This window comes from Bicyclus anynana, chromosome 18 (assembly GCF_947172395.1).
Source record: "Bicyclus anynana chromosome 18, ilBicAnyn1.1, whole genome shotgun sequence".
Lineage (NCBI taxonomy): Eukaryota > Metazoa > Arthropoda > Insecta > Lepidoptera > Nymphalidae > Bicyclus > Bicyclus anynana.
This window is the reverse complement of record NC_069100.1, coordinates 4,231,089-4,245,833: the sequence shown is the minus strand read 5'-3', so window position 1 is coordinate 4,245,833 and position 14,745 is coordinate 4,231,089. Positions and strand designations below refer to the sequence as shown.

At 35.7% G+C, this 14,745-nt stretch overlaps 1 protein-coding gene across 6 annotated transcripts in view; it reads left to right on the top strand.

Moving 5' to 3' along the window:
* The window catches only part of LOC112050676 (irregular chiasm C-roughest protein), a 156,257-nt gene that overhangs the window by 114,234 nt on the left and 27,278 nt on the right, over positions 1-14,745 (top strand). For all 6 annotated transcript variants that reach the window (XR_008251687.1, XR_008251686.1, XM_052887155.1 and 3 more), the window contains exons 8-12: positions 3,585-3,660; positions 4,465-4,547; positions 9,802-9,904; positions 10,819-10,952; positions 13,427-13,550. Coding sequence is in view for 4 of the 6 variants with exons in the window: in XM_052887155.1 (XP_052743115.1) it covers positions 3,585-3,660; positions 4,465-4,547; positions 9,802-9,904; positions 10,819-10,952; positions 13,427-13,550 (520 nt within the window). In the remaining 2 variants the exon portion in view is untranslated. The remainder of the gene's footprint in view (positions 1-3,584; positions 3,661-4,464; positions 4,548-9,801; positions 9,905-10,818; positions 10,953-13,426; positions 13,551-14,745) is intronic.

Below are 14,745 nucleotides of genomic sequence, written 5' to 3'. Positions count from 1 at the left end.
AGGGTGTGGATTCGAATCCAGTCCAGGGCATGCACCTCCCACTTTTCAGTTGTGTGCATTTTAAGAAATTAAATATACGGTAAAGGAAAACATCGTGAGGAAACCTGCATACCAGAGAATTTCTTAATTCTCCGCGTGTGTGAAGTCTGCCAATCCACATAGGGCCAGCGTGGTTGACTATTAGCCTAACCCCTCTCATTTTGAGAGGAGACTCGAGCTCAGCAGTGAGCCGAATATGGGTTGATGACGATTTTATTACAGCCGATGATTTTTTTTATGACAAAGATGCTTGGAGGCAATATGAATTAAATGTCATCAGAATAAGTATTATCTTTATGGTATAAAATAAATATTGTAAGGAATTTTTAAAGAACATTTGCTCATTTTTTGCCGACTCTTCTCAGCAGAATCGGCCTTCAGAACGTAAATAAAGCCTAATTAAAATAGAAGAATTATGAATGTTTTAAAGTTTTCCATTTGAAGCCACAAAACCCACCTATGCGGCAATTATATATGTATACTACGCCCTAATATGGGATAATATATAACATAAGACACTCTCAAACAACATAGGTTCCTTGTGGTAAAATAATTTTTAAAAATCAGTGTTGTAGATTTATAATATTAGTATAGATGAATTGCGTGAACAGAAAAAGTGTACACAACAAATATCCTTGTTTCACTGCGGAATCCTAAAACAAAACCAGACGAACAATAAACAAAATTCATTACGCTATGAGGGTAGAAATAAAAAAAAATACGCCATAAATAAACCGGGGACCAGAGAACGGGCTATAAACTGGACGGAAATATATTTTGGACTGCATTTTTAATAGCTCACATTGCAGACTAATCTATTGGAGTTTGGACTACGTTATTCAGTTTAAACCGGCGATAAATATACGAAAAGTAATTTAAACTGAGAGATTTTAAAAGATAGAGCCATCTATATTTCAAAGCTTACAGCAAAATATTTTGTCTAAATAGACCTTAAATGGTGCACGTACTTTTAAAAAACTATATAGGTAAATAAACATAAATAGTAAATACACACATCAGTATTTAGTGTTTTTCAGATAGCGTGGGTACGGTGACAGTACGTTATGTCGCTAACTTTATTTTTTTAATAATACACACTTATTTTAACCCCAAAGTAAATCAAAAACTAATCGACCGAATTAAAAAAAAATCATCATTAGAAAGCTGCATTTTCGCCGAGTAACATGGGAGTAATACCCTCATATTTTTACGGGCCGTGATAGCCCAGTGACCTCTGCTTCCGATTCCAGAGGGTGTGGGTTCGTATCCGGTCCGAGGCATGCACCTCCAACTTTTCAGTTGTGTGCATTTTAAGAAATTAAATATCACCTGTCTCAAACGGTGAAAGAAAACATCGTGAGAAAACCTGCATACTTGAGAATTTTCTTAAATCTCTGCGTGTGCGAAGTCTGCCAATCCGCATTGGGCCAGCGTGGTGGACAATTGGCCTAACCCCTCTCATTCTAAAATTAGCTCGAGCTTAGCAGTGAGCTGTATATGCGTTGATAATGATGATGATGATTTTCACGGGAACGGGAACAACGCGGGTGAAACCGCGGTGCGTCTGCTACTATCAGTACAACCGAAGGTTATGTAGAGGGTATGACCTATAAAAACTAGGCCAGACGGCCACCGTTACTAATTTCACTATTTTAAAGCACCAATTAAATTGTCTGTAACTTGATTGTTAGCAACGTGAACTGTAAACATATTATTGTCTAATTACCTAAGCCCTGTTTATACGGATTGGGGCATGTTGATATAACCTAACCTAGATTTCGGTATAGACAAAGAGTCAGTGAACGAATTTTGGCAAACATTTTAAATTACATATTTAATTATATACGAAAGTCTACGTTTTAGATCGTTTGTTTGTATGTGTTACTGGCTTAATCGCTTAACCTATATTGATGAAATTTAACTTGGAAACAAATTGCTTCCTGCGTAGGTACATAATACATACAGCAGACTTTTTAGTTAGAGTTTTATGGGAAAATATTTTTTTGCCTATCGTTCCCGTATGATTTTATGGGGTTTGTTTTCATTACTATTAGCCCTATTAATTCGAGTAGGTAACTATAGGTTAAATGTCAATTTCACTTCAAAATTGCAGGAAGTTTTCTAAAGTACCTACTCGTAGTAGTGGTATGTTAACTTCAAAAATATTCAAAGACTGTTTTCTCTTACAGTTTTGACCATTATTTTATACTTACTTATTAAAAAATGTAATCAGGCTTTTTAGTATATTATAAAAAATATATAATTTTCTTTAACCAAACTGTTCACTTGCTCTTTTATCGAAAAGGTTAATTGACAATCAATCCTTTGTTTCAATTAGGGTTTTCAGTTACCCTTCCCTTTGGAAACACGATGCATTCACTTTGTGTTCTAAAACGCAGCACGCTTGAACTAAGTTTAGCAATTATTATCAAATGCTTAAATAAATCGTTAAATGTTAACGATTTTAATATTAGTATAATATTATATTATAGAGATGTAAAGAATGTAGTTATAGTAGGGGTCAATATAGAGGGGGTTCTTTTACCACTAGAAAGACACGTTATTAGTGAGTGGCCTAGGCTATATCTTAACCTCGTATTCTCACGAGAACGGGAACTACGCGGGTGGAACCGCGAGGCATTGACTAGTCTCACTGTCATAACTGTCTTGTTTTTAATTTTTTTTACCAGATATTTTTCCATTGGGTCCGGTATTTTTATGTGCGAATAGTTATAACTTAACTTCAAGAATAGTTGTGCTATATCATATAAGATCGCCGGGCTAAAAGTGTCGTTGGTAAAATGAAATTCATATCCCATTTAACTGAAGATACTTCTAGCTATATGATTTTTGTCGTCATGAACACCTAGTTTTATAAAGTATAACGTCTTTCTGACTTTTGCAATACGTCTAACCTATATGTGACTTAAATCACCAACCTTCTTACCACGTATTACCTAAAGGAATAGGTCCGAAGCAAGCGCGCCCTTAGTCCTCGTCCACATCTAAAAAGCCAGACCTTTTTAAAAGTCCTTATATATACTCATAATAAAACTGTAGCAGATCCAATTCTGTACATTGAAGATATTTTGAAAATGTTTTTTTGGGGGGTATTTATTATATAATCGATACTGAAGCTAAAAATATTTTTTTTATTTTTGTCTGTCTGTCCGTGTTTTTTTGTTATTCGGGCATCACGCTGAAACTAATGAATGAATTCAAATGAAACTTGGCATGGTTTAAGACCATAATGCGGTGAAGGTTATAGGATACTTTTTATTGTGAAAATAAAATAAAAAGGGGTTGAAAGTTTGTATGGAACGTCCTTCATTTTTAGAGTTGCAGTTATAAAAATTTGTTTATAAATCATAAAAAAATACAAAATATAATGTGATACAAATTTTTTTAATATTTAATCCCTAAAAAGATGAAATGGGGCTTGAAAGTTTACATTGATTTCCACGCGGACGAAGTCTATAAAATATATTTTTGTTTGTATTCGAAAACTTCAATTTAACTTCTAAATTGATTTTGTTTGCTCGCAGGTAAAATACGCTCCGAAAGTGAAGATCCGGATTAAATCAGGCAGAAGGATACCCGAAGGTCAAGACGTTGTTATAAGTGAGTTTTATGTTTTATTTCATTTCCTATTATACTGCGTTGTTGATCCAATCGTTAGCTTATGTGGATTATCATGAAGTCCCGGGTTTAAGTTTCAAACCTCAATAGCTCAATGGTAAGAGCGGTCGGACTCATCATCGAGGGTTGGTGGTTCAATCACCGCCCCGTTGGTCTATTGTCGTACCCATGAGTCCCCAGGTAGCCAGTCACTTAGCTTAGTGGCAACTAGTTATAAATTGAAGGAGGTCTGGTTATCTCACATTTTTGTCCATTCTAGTCCTGATTCTCGTCAACCCGTCAACATAATGATCTCGAGAAGACAATAAAAACGTCGACCAATAGCAGCGAAATCGACAATATTGCTTTTTCTTTAGTTACGTATTGGAGCGAAAGAGAGAACGATATTTCTACTCCATCGGTATTGGGGGACGATAATTACATGTTTTTTTTTCTTTACGACATATTATGTCGTTGATTCATAGTTCTACAGAGATCGTAAAACCTCTTGTTGACTTCATAGAAAATTATTTTAATATCAATTGTTTCACTATTTGACCTCATTCGCACGAAAGTTAAAAAAGCGTTACGTCAAAAACCCAGCATTGGCGCTTTTTAAACATTTTTAATTTAATTCATGGTCTATTTTACGCCGAAAATTGATTAAAAAGCGTTGTGCTTTAAAACGCTGTCATGTAAACATATACTTGGAAATGCATATTTAAACGTTTTTTTAACGTCCGTTAAAAAAACTCTCGTGCGAATGGGGCCTTAGTTTAAGTACTAACGGTGATTTTTTCCGCGCAGGCTGCACGGCGGATGCAAATCCAAGCAATCTGACTTTCCGATGGGTTATGAACGAGTCAATTATTGGAAATAGTTCGGAGCTGGTAAGTGCTTGGCGTATTTTATAGTTTTTATCCGACTTTAAAAAAGGAGGTTCAAAATTCGAAGCATTTCATGGATTCATCATGCAGGTGCCGGCTCCATCGCGTGGTAGAGAGAAAACCTCCGAGCAGACTCCTGAACTTGTGACTACAGGATGTAGGGTTAAGGAATTCCTTGACGATCGATCAACACTCCCCGTTCTCTGCTCGTGTTGTTCTCCCTGCCTAGCCAAATTTGGTAAGATCCTATTAGAGCAAATTTGACTAGGCAGGGCGTATACTTTTTTAATGTCTGTTACCTCATTACTTCGTCATTTATTAGATTACATCGTCACTTAACATTAAGTGAGGTTGCAGTCAAGAGCTAACGTGTTTATAAATGAAAAAAGTAAAACATTCTGAAGAATTAAGCACCTCCTTTTTCTTTGAAGTCGGTTAAAAACTTTATCATTAAAATGATAATATCGCTTAGCAAAGAATGCGTCGGTTAAGACGTTTTGGGAATGCAAATCTGCGAATAAATCCAGTTATAAAATGGAAGGTACTTCAATAAGAAATTCCTGTGGAACTTGTCAAGATGCTGTTAAGAGATTTTTAACTCGAAAAATTTTCCCCGAGAATTCCATTAAGCTATTATACTTTTAATACCAATGGCTTTGCGTCTTTAGTTTTTAACGAAATGAGGTAACGAATTAAACGATTTTTTGTCGTTATTTTTATTATTACACCGATTTTAATTATTTCTTCTTTTTGTGTGGATACATTATTTTTCCTATCGCTTTAAGGATATAAAATGACTAGCTGACGTCGCGCGGTTTCACTCGCGTGGTTCACGTTCCCATAGGAAAATGGGGATAATATATAGCCTAAAGCCTTCCTCGATAAATGGGCTATCTAACACTGCAAGAATTTTCCAAATCGGACCAGTAGTTCCTGAGATTAGCGCGTTCAATCAAACAAACAAACAAACAAACTCTTCAGCTTTATAATATTAGTATAGATGACGATGGTTTCAAATATTTTTTTTTATCAGAATAAAATAAAACAACACTATACAGCAGTCTTTATCTGTTACTAGCGAACCCGGTCAAGCTTTGCTTTGACTCATTCCCTACCCCTATCCTATACTACTCTAACCCTTCACCTACCCTACTCTACCCATGCCCAAGCTACCCCTACCCAACCCTACTCCTACCTTACCGCTACCCTAGCCCTATACTACCGCTACCCTACCGCTACCCTGCCCTACCCGTTTATTTTAGATATTTTTTTACACTTTGGGAGTTTTAGGACGGTTCCCTATTTTTTTTTTGAAATATAGTATATCCTATAGGGATATCCACTTAGGGATAGTGTAGCTTCCCAACAGTGAATTTTTTTTTTTAAATCGGTTATGTAGTTTCGAAGCGTATTCAATACATACAAACAAACAATCAAATCTTCCCTCTTTATAATATTAGTATCTGACTAGCAGGCGCATAGAAGCTATTTCTTTTCACTTTTAGATACAAATAAAAGACAATCTGTATCACTATCTTTGTTAAAATAGTGTAGCCTATGTATATAAGGACGCCTTTGTGCATTACATATTTTTGTGTTTTTTGCTTTGCACCTTTCTTTCTTTTATGCTTTTTTAATGCTATATACTATCGTGATTTATTCTCAGAGAAAGTCAAATAGGTGACTAAAAATTGTATTAATGTTTCTAGTCATACCTATTCAAGAAAATTATTTAAAATTAAACGAAAGAATCAAAAGTATAATTGCAAAATTAAATTCTCGCAGTGAATTTTTCCAGTTTAAACCTCCTAATAGCGCCGAGTTGACAAGTTCTTAACTAGGCGCTTAGTGCAGGGAAATACGTTTTCAAATTGTTTTATTTCGCTCAATTAAAAGTAATCTTTTCATTCATAACTTGGACGAGTATAGAATGATGAATTTACACATACATAGATACGTTTTTTTTTTTATTCTTTACAAGTTAGCCCTTGACTACAATCTCACCTGATGGTAAGTGATGATGCAGTCTAAGATGGAAGCGGGCTAACTTGTTAGGAGGAGGATGAAAATCCACAATCCTTTCGGTTTCTACACGGCATCGTACCGGAACGCTAAATCCCTACCCCTATCCTATACTACTCTAACCCTTCAGGTGAAGGGTTAGAGTAGTATAGGATAGGGGTAGGGAATGAGTAGGGTAGGTACCCTACTCTACCCATGCCCAAGCTACCCCTACCCAACCCTACTCCTACCCTACCGCTACCCTAGCCCTATACTACCGCTACCCTACCGTTACCCTACCACTACCTTACCCCTACACCTACCGTTACCCTGCCCTACCCGTTTATTTTAGATATTTTTTTACACTTTGGGAGTTTTAGGACGGTTCCCTATTTTTTTTTGAAATATAGTATATCCTATAGGGATATCCACTTAGGGATAGTGTAGCTTCCCAACAGTGAAATTTTGTTTTTTTCAAATCGGTTATGTAGTTTCGAAGCGTATACAATACATACAAACAAACAATCAAATCTTCTCTCTTTATAATATTAGTATCTGACTAGCAGGCGCATAGAAGTTATTTCTTTTCACTTTTAGATACAAATAAAAGACAATCTGTATCACTATCTTTGTTAAAATAGTGTAGCCTATATATATAAGGACGCCTTTGTGCATTACATATTTTTGTGTTTTTTGCTTTGCATCTTCTTTTTTCTGCTTTTTTAACCGACTTCAAAAAAAGGAAGAAGTTTCTCAATTCAACCGTTTATATTTTTTTAATGCTATAATTATATTATCGTGATTTATTCTCGGAGAAAGTCAAGTAAGTGACTAAAAATTGTATTAATGTTTCTAGTCATACCTATTCAAGAAAATTATTTAAAGTTAAACGGAAGAATCAAAAGTATAATTGCAAAATTAAATTCTCGCAGTGAATTTTTCCAGTTTAAACCTCCCAATAGCGCCGAGTTGACAAGTTCTTAACTAGGCGCTTAGTGCAGGAAAATACGTTTTCAAAATGTTTTATTTCACTCAATTAAAAGTAATCTTTTCATTCATAACTTGGACGAGTATGGAATGATGAATTTACACATACATACGTCTATTATTACATCGTGAATTTATCTTAATTATTAGGATTTTTTTTCTTTTTTTTTATTCTTTACAACTTAGCCCTTGACCACAATTTCACCTGATGGTAAGTGATGATGCAGTCTAAGATGGAAGCGGGCTAACTTGTTAGGAGGAGGATGAAAATCCACAATCCTTTCGGTTTCTACACGACATCGTACCGGAACGCTAAATCGCTTGGCGGTACGTCTTTGTCGGTAGGGTGGTAACTAGCCACGGCTGAAGCCTCCCACCAGACCTGGACAAATTAAGAAAATCTTAATCTGCCCAGCCGGGGATCGAACCCAGCACCTCCGTCTTGTAAATCCACCGCGCATACCACTGCACCACGGAGGCCGTCACAAACGTCGACGTCACGTCTATTATTACATCGTGAAATTGTCTTAATTATTAGGAATTTTATTTTTAAACTCTACGTCGCGTGGTTTTATGCGCATAATTCGCGTTCCCGTGAGAATATGGAGATAAAATATAGCCTATGACAGATAGTGTGGCTTTCTAGTGGTAAAAGAATTTTCAAAATTGGTTCAGAAGATCTAGAGTTATCCCTCTACAATCTCACAATATTGACCTTTTTATAATGTCCTATAGATTAAAGGTATATACACAAATAATACCGATATCAAAGCAAATGTTTTTTAAATGATTTTTCGTGTTTTACTTGTAAGTGTTTGTTTATTGTCAAGCATCATCTTGATAATATTTTATGTCTAACGCAGTTTTCGCGGGTAGATTAAACTAAACTTGTAGCAGGCATCTTTTTGTTGTTGAAACTTTTTTTAATCGGCCACTAGGCTTAGTACGTTAAACAAACAATTTCAATTTCGCAATTATTATATGTATTTAGAAATTAGATTGTCTTTTTATTAGTTATACATATTTAGTCCACAAATAAAATTAAGATTGTGAAACTAGTACCAGTATTTAAATATTAATAGTAAAGATAAGAATAAAGAAGTATAGTTATAACTCACACTCATACGCACGACACACAGTCACAAACACACGCGCGCGCACACACACACTCTCACGCATCCACACAGCCAAACTCGCACTTACACGCACGCATGTAGGTACACACACACTCACGCATATACTAACTAAACAGCTAATCAAAAAAAAACTTTTTATTAAGTATTGTATTTTTAAGATGATTTAAAAAATTCTAACCATTTGGATATTTTATGTTAATTACATCATTTATGTCATTGTACCTAGGGATATCACTGACCCTTAAGACACGGGCTTACCTATACTATAGCCATACTCAAGAAGTTCTGTTTACCAACAAACAAATTAAAAATGGGGGTATAAATTGCTATTCATTTCACACCTAATAATAATTATAATTAAGATGTGCTTACATTAATGAAAATATATTTTATTAACAGACCTAAAACAATTAAATATATTTTAATTTATTATGAATAACATTTTACGAAAAACAATATATAATTTAAAATAAAAAAGTTTTGAAATGACATGCATTTTCTACCCTCATTTCTAATTTGTTTGTTAGTAAACAGTACTCCTCGTACTTTAGTAAGGGTCAGGACGTTATTGTAATTTGTATACTGAGTTTTTTCAAATAAACAATTATTATAGTCTTAAAGGTGATTACAAATATAAGAAACCTAATGTCGAACAAAGGTTATGATTCACAACACTTGTCGGGACAACTTAATTAACAAATCAAACTGTAACCAAAATAAGACCCTAGAATGGCAGAGAATGACCTTGAGTGAAGTCACGTACTTGTGAACGATGTGTGTAGGGTTAAAGGCGCCTTTTACTGATATCAAATACTCCCCTTTTCCATTCAAGTCACTCTCCCTGCCTATCCCAAGTAACCCATAAAGAATTACACAACAAGAGATGTGGACGGCTCGAACGCCACGAGCACACTGAAGCCGACACTAGATCGAGCACGTCATATCTGTCACAGACTACTATTTCCTACACTATTTATTAACAACATGTAAACTTAAAAGCGGCAAACGCGGCGATAACACAATTCTTATTCTTATTTTTATATTTTCTTATTCTTATTTATTAAATACAGAATTTCTTCCTTTTTAGTCGGTCAAAATGTAACTTCATAATAACGCATCTAATTTTGTTCCAGAAAATAGCGAACATTTCGAGGGCTTACAACGGGGCGGTTCTGAAGTGCATGGTCTTCAACGACGTCGGGAAAAGCGAGGAGACGGAGGCCCTCGAGATTACTTGTGAGTTTCCCTTACATTTCCCTTATATATTTCCCGGGAATATCATATTAAATAAGAAAAACGTGGTTAAGAGTGATTTTTTAAACATAATATAGAATGGGGGTAATTTAGTTGCGCTAGTATTCTCCCTTTTCTTAAGAGCTCTTTAAGAGTTACGTTCAAAACAAAATACCACCAATTCTAGCCTGCTATTGAGAATTTCTGGAGATATATAAAGAGAAAAACTCTATACTTTCAAAGGCAGGATACTATCGAGAATTTCTTGAGGGAGAGAAAATGAGAAAACCTATATATTTTTAAAGGCAAAGACACGAACCCAGTACTACTGGGTATACTACGAGTATAACCTTATACTACTGGGTATTTTTTTTTTATTCTTTACAAGTTAGCTCTTGACTACAATCTCACCTGATGGTAAGTGATGATGCAGTCTAAGCGGATATGGAAGCGGGCTAACTTGTTAGGAGGAGGATGAAAATCCACACCCCTTTCGGTTTCTACACGGCATCCTACCGGAACGCTAAATCGCTTGGCGGTACGTCTTTGCCGGTAGGGTGGTAACTAGCCACGACCGAAGCCTCCCACCAGCCAAATACTGGGTATACTTTATACTGTAACTCCGAGCAAGGGTATATTTATACCCTTACCCAGGTATATTAAGGTCATTAGTTAACGGCTACTGTAGCTGCACAGACCAATGATTGACCCAAAAAGATAGTCACAAAAATAGAGCATAAAGTGTTTTCAAAATAACAGACCAGACCAGTAGAGGATGCCAAGACCCTAAGCCGTCGGTTTTTTAGCAGCATTTGAGCAGCGTGCTGGCTGCCCTCTCCTATTAGAATGCAGGCCCTAGTCATATATATCAATAGGCTGATAAATAATTAAAACTGTATGTAACATTTTCCCTATAGATCCGCCATCGTTACGCACTCTCCCCAAAGACGTGGAAGCAGAAGTGGGCAAGCAGGTAACACTGACTTGTGATGTCGACGGGTTTCCTGCGCCGGAGATACGATGGCTGCATTACGAAGAGGATACCAATATTGTGAGTAAACAACGAAAAGTTCGTATTACCAGTCTCATATACAATTAGTACTGACATAGCTCAACGTAACATGTCGCGAAGTTGAAGTGGCAAAAAGCGGAGCACATAGTTCGAAGAGCCGATGGCCGTTGGGGTCCTAAGGTGCTGGAATGGCGACCCCGTACTAGAAAGCGCAGTGTTAGTCGACCAGGTGAACTGACGACATCAAGCGAGTCGCAGGTATTCGCTGGATGCAGATGGCTCTGTATCTGGCTATAACAATACAGTACAGCAGTTTTGCCAGGGAATCAATAAATCAGTTAGTCAATGAATTCCAATTAGTAATACTAGTTTTTACTAAATATTATTAGGGAATATTTTAATATTTGACGGCCACCGTGGCGCAGTGATATGCGTGGTGAATTTACAAAACGGAGGTCCCGGGTTCGACCCCCGGCGGGGTAGATTGAGATTTTTTTAATTGGTCCAGGTCTGGCTAGTTACCACCCTACCGGCAAAGACGTACCGCCAAGCGATTTAGTGTTCTGGTACGATGCCGTGTAGAAACCGAAAGGGGTGTGAATTTTTATCCTCCTCCTAACAAGTTAGCCCACTTCCATCTAAGACTACATCATCACTTACCATCAGATGAGATTGTAGTCAAGGGCTAACTTGTAAAGAATAAAAAAACCCAATTGACTACACTATGCCGTGATAGTCCAGTGGATATAACCTCTGTCTCCGATTTTCGGAGGTGGGTTTGAATCCGGTCCGGAGCATGTACCTCCAAATTTTCAGTTTAAGAAATCAAATATCACGTGTCTCAAACGGTGTTTTAATTCTCTGCGTGTGTAAATACTGTCAATCTTTATTAGGCCAGCATGGTGGACTATTGGCCTAACCCCTCATTCTGAGAAACTCGAGCTCAGCAGTAAGCCGAATATGGGTTGATAATGATAATGATGCTATCTATGTACCTCACATTATTTACTAATTAGGACTACCATTTAAAAACGCTGATCTAAAAAACAAAGTATACTAAATAATAGGCTGTCTAAACCAAAACATGACTTGCTAACTTTATACGATCACTAACATTCACTTGGAAAATTGTTATCAAGATTTTCCCGGACACGCCACCGTCATTTTTTTCCACTTATGAGCTACAGTGGATTAGACTTGTTCAGTAATTATGATTAACAAACTTTAATGTTTACTTCAATTATAGCCTCTTTAAAAGGCAAGTAGGTAGAGTAAAAATGGTTATGAAGTAGTTATTAATTGGTCTTCTTTTTGGGTTATTAATATTTTTAGCGATTAGATAGTAAATAAAATAAATGAATATTAAGGTATGCATGAAATGGATAAATGTTAAGGTCGGTAAAATGTATTACAAAATATTTTGTTATTTTGAAATAGTTTCATGTCATTGTCTACAAAAATTCAGGCTTCCTTCTAAGAGACAAATCTCTTAAATTTGTCTCTTATAAGGAAATCTGAATTTTTGTAGACAATGAAATGACATGAAACTATTTCAAGATAACAAAATATTTTGTAATACATTAAATGTAGTAGGCCATGTCGATACAAAAATCGAGGAGGGCATGCCCAACGTCAATTTTATATTATTCACCAAGTTTTGTAAATTATTTTACTTATTTTATCATGATTGTCGAAAAATTATTATAAGCCACTGTACGTAATTTGCGATTGTAGCACTCGCACTATCCAATGTTGCCATGCCATGCAAGCCATTTGGCTAACTTACCAGAAACCCGAATGCAAATTACTTAAAACCTCGGGGCTTAAGACTTGAAGTCTTATAACACAGATTAATCAATAATAGGCAGATAGAGAGTACGGGACACGACGGTGTCGTAGCCGCTCCAAATACAAAATTAAAAAACGAATACATTCTCGAGTCAGTACGACACGAAGCGTCGCATCAGTATCAATATTATTCAAAAAAAATTACTTCTTATGTTTTAAAATATTTTAAAACTGTACACAAAAACTAAAGAAATAAGATGTAGTATTTTTATTGGTAATTATGGATTTTATATGAATTTACGTAATTGTTGTGTTACATTTTGGAATTATGAAAAAAGTTTGTATATTTTAGAATTTAAACTATCGTGAGTATTATTCATATTAATTGATAATTAGTTTGGATCGTGCCGCATTGCAAGAACCAGTTCATGACTAAGGCCCCCGTATGGATTTGAAACTAGTCGGGCATACTCCGACCTAATATCACGTGAGTTTTAGCCGTGTGTCATAATCAATTAAAAGTTTGTATAGGTATGCGGATGTCAAGGAGACGCGTGACGTTTGATTTTTATGAGTTTTACCACGCTGTTTGTAAAGACTCATTCTGTATGATCTTTATTCTGTGTCTTATAACGCATGCAAGGTTCGCAATACCGTACCAAAGGCTGCTTGTATATCGGAAACATGTCAGAACGAACTGGAGACTAATAAACCGCTCGTTGCAGAGAGTGGGCCGCACTGCAAACCTGACGCTCACCGTCGACACACACACTTCTGGACGATACCTTTGTAAGGCCAGCGTCGAGGGCTACCCTGAAATTGAGGCCGAGGCATCTATATTCATCAAAGGTACGTAATACGTATGAAGGTGGTATTGTACAAAAATGTTTACAACGACAATTTCGACACCTGCAAACATAGATGTTAGCGGCTTACATAATATACCCTGTAAAAAAAGTAATTATAAATAAAGATAAAAAAGAGTCCTGCAATTAATAACATTGTAACTCAGTTTTATTAATTAAAATTGAAGTTGTTGTCTTAATCCTTAGTTGACACGAAAACTAAGATATGCTTAGATTCTACTTCTTCTTCTTCACAACACACCACTGGCTTGGCAGCACCTTCAAATTGATCAGTAGATAGAACTTACGGTGTTATTTTTCACTTTCTGGTTTATTGGCAACATTTTTGTGCACCTGAAGTAGGTTAATATATTTTATGTAATTATAACGTATTGAAACTACGTAGGGCATTTTAAATCCTTACCATCAGTTCGACTTCACTGTATTGTACTTGCCGTAAGCAAATGCGTGAATTAAATAACACCCAAATTAATTGAGCTGTTCTTATAAAATTTGAAGTGTTCCCTCAATTTCTACGAGAACCTATTATAAAATCCTGACATCGTGACAGTCCTTTAAAACAAAAAAGTATTGTCTGAATCGGTCTACGGGAGTATACCTACATGAAAAATTAAATAAATCAAATTTTTCACATTTTTTCTGAAATTAGTTGAAATCAAAACACTTAACTCAAATTCAACAAACTCACTAAACTCTGTACCTACTCAACATATAGATGTACCTACTCGTATCAAGAAATAGAACGGATAAAATTACTCGGATCGATGTAAAACTTGCTGATCGTACAATAATAATAGACGGTGAAACTTGGCTCAAGTTTCGACGAATCAATACGCAATACTCAATACATATAAATAAAATTAAACTGTCCGTATGTGATTTATTAAAAGAACCATGTTTTCTCTTGGTTTTCTCAATTGCTTTTAGTTTTATCTATTTATCCGGGCTAATCTCTGAAACGGCTGAACCTATTTAAATGGCACTTTTTGTTAACTTAATCTTACTTTTTATCTAGAAACATCCATGGTTCCCGCTAGATTACTCAAAATTTAGCCCTCATTCACACGAGAGCTTTTTTTAATCGACTATAAAAAAAAACGTTAACAACAAATGCATTTCCAAGTATAATGTTCACACAGTAGCGTTTTTAAAACACGACGTTTTTTTTCCAGCAGTGT